The sequence below is a fragment of the Amphimedon queenslandica genome, unplaced genomic scaffold (genome assembly GCF_000090795.2).
Source record: "Amphimedon queenslandica unplaced genomic scaffold, v1.1 AMPQUscaffold_6904_Cont21141, whole genome shotgun sequence".
NCBI classification, from domain to species: Eukaryota; Metazoa; Porifera; class Demospongiae; order Haplosclerida; family Niphatidae; genus Amphimedon; species Amphimedon queenslandica.
Window position 1 is genome coordinate 1 of NW_003552808.1, and position 1,966 is coordinate 1,966.

General features: G+C 35.5%; 1 protein-coding gene across 1 annotated transcript; it reads right to left on the reverse strand.

The window, feature by feature from the left end:
• Nucleotides 1-131: 131 nt before the first annotated feature.
• On the reverse strand, nt 132-988 carry LOC109591903 (uncharacterized). Its single transcript, XM_020007504.1, has 3 exons — nt 838-988; nt 507-782; nt 132-206 (listed from the first exon to the last, which is right to left on the reverse strand). Exons 1-3 carry the CDS (start codon nt 881-883, stop codon nt 133-135), a joined length of 396 nt encoding a protein of 131 aa, XP_019863063.1. The 5' UTR covers nt 884-988; the 3' UTR covers nt 132.
• Nucleotides 989-1,966: the final 978 nt, after the last annotated feature.

The following is a 1,966-nucleotide window of genomic DNA, read 5'->3' on the forward strand; positions in this document are numbered from 1 at the left end:
GTCATAATGTGCATTGAAGTCAATGCGCATTAGGTGTGGAATGACTGGAACCAGTTCCAAACCAGTTCAATGCGCATTAGAAGTGCTAGTGTAGAAAGGCCTTAAATTGAAAAGGTGCTTATTTAGCATAAATTATTTACCTAATAATTGTTGCATTGTCAATCTCTTAGCAGGTGGACTGGAGGGTGGAGTTTCAGGTAAGCCCACTAAATAAAAATAATTTTATGTAAATTGATAAATACTAATTTATATACATATTAACCTTGTCATCAACTATAATATTAAACCACACAGACACACAGGAATATAGAGGTCTATACATGCATAAAGAAGTAAAAAAGAAACAGGAGGAAGTATTGATGAAGTGCCACAAGCTCCACTGAAGTGCTGTTCAGTATAAACTCATTTATGGAACTATTCAAGACTAGCTTTACTTAAGGCAGGTTTACAATAATTATGACGCTAGGTGTCATTTTTAATCAAAAGTGTGGGTAATTATTCCTTACTTTCTCTTTCAATCTCATCAGCTACAGCATTATTCCCCATCATCCTCAATGCTTCCATTAATGTATCATAAGTTGGACCACCTTTACTCTTTACATCATCAGCTTGTTCCACCCATACCTCCAAGCACTCTGATAGACATTTATTAACATTTCTTTTGTTATTAGCCTCAATAACATCAAGTGTAGGACGAGACAGACCCAGATGAAGACCAAAATCAAAATAACTGATACCATGCCTCTTTAGTAAATGAAATATCTCAGAAAGATTACGTATACCTATAGAATGGAAAGGATAATTCACGAGTGATAGGCTCAACATACAGTAACTAACCTAGTGGCTGGTGTCGTTCTGGTCTTTTTACAAAAGGAGTTGCCATAATTATTTGAACTTGGAATTGAAACTAGTCTCTGCACTTCTTCTGCACTAATCCGCAGCTGCAAAACTAATCACGTGACTCAGTCAGAGGCGGGCTCAGTCAGAGTCAGAGAATGCATGAATCTCATTACATTAGTCGTTGGATTATGAATAATTATGATTTTTTTAATAGTAAATAAAAAACACAAAAACCAAGACAGAAACAGACAAAAAAGAAATAAAACACAAGAGTAAAAGAAATAATGAAGAGAAAGAAATAAAGAGACCAATCAATAGATTGATTCATTGAATCCAGTCTCCAGATATCATATCACTGATTCATAGGTCCTGTATCAGTAGCAGTCTCACTGTTCCCTATACATTAGTAAGAGCTTCAGTAGCATAGTCCTTAGTTACATTATGTATTATTAAATCATTAACTGCTACCAGTTCATCTCCAGTCTTTATCTCTGAGTCTTTCTGTAACACTGACTCAGGTAGGATCCTCTTTACATAAATGGGTACGTCCCCAGTGGGAGAGCCACGCCCACCAACAATACTGAGACCCAACCCCTGACCAGGGGAGAGTCCCACTATAATTTGAACTAATCTGCATATGATAGAAAAAGAGAGTCAGAGAGAGTTAAAAATAGAATATATACCATATAGCACTTTATTTTGGAGGAGCTAAACTTTTGCTATTTTCATAGTTAGCATGAAACCACGAAATTAAAGATCCACTAATATTTCAATTGGCATTAAAGACATGGCACTAACATTGCGAATCCGCAAAAGTTATTTCCGTGAAAAATTTATTTTTATCAATCCGCAAAATTAAAGCGCTATACAGTAGTACCCAGTGATACTATAGACTATATTAAAGTTGCTCAAGAATGCGTACTATGGTACAGGGGCCAAATTTCAAATAATGAGATGATAATAGGAGAAAGGAGAGAACTTAGAGAAAGAGAGATGAGTACACATAAACTACACTTCCACTACTTGACAATTACATAAATACATAACTTTTGCTGATAATAAGACCTGCACAGTTGACATTAATGCAAGAAATCTACATGTAACAGGTGAAGATCAATCAAGCTTG

What these genes read in the sequence shown, in the direction of transcription:
- LOC109591903 (XM_020007504.1), bottom strand. Translation starts at nt 883, where the DNA reads ATGGCAACTCCTTTTGTAAAAAGACCAGAACGACACCAGCCACTAG. An exon ending in AGAACGACACCAGCCACTAG is followed by an intron (nt 783 to 837) that starts GTTAGTTACTGT and finishes TCCATTCTATAG; the next exon opens with GTATACGTAATCTTTCTGAG. An exon ending in TGATGAGATTGAAAGAGAAA is followed by an intron (nt 207 to 506) that starts GTAAGGAATAAT and finishes ATTTTTATTTAG; the next exon opens with TGGGCTTACCTGAAACTCCA.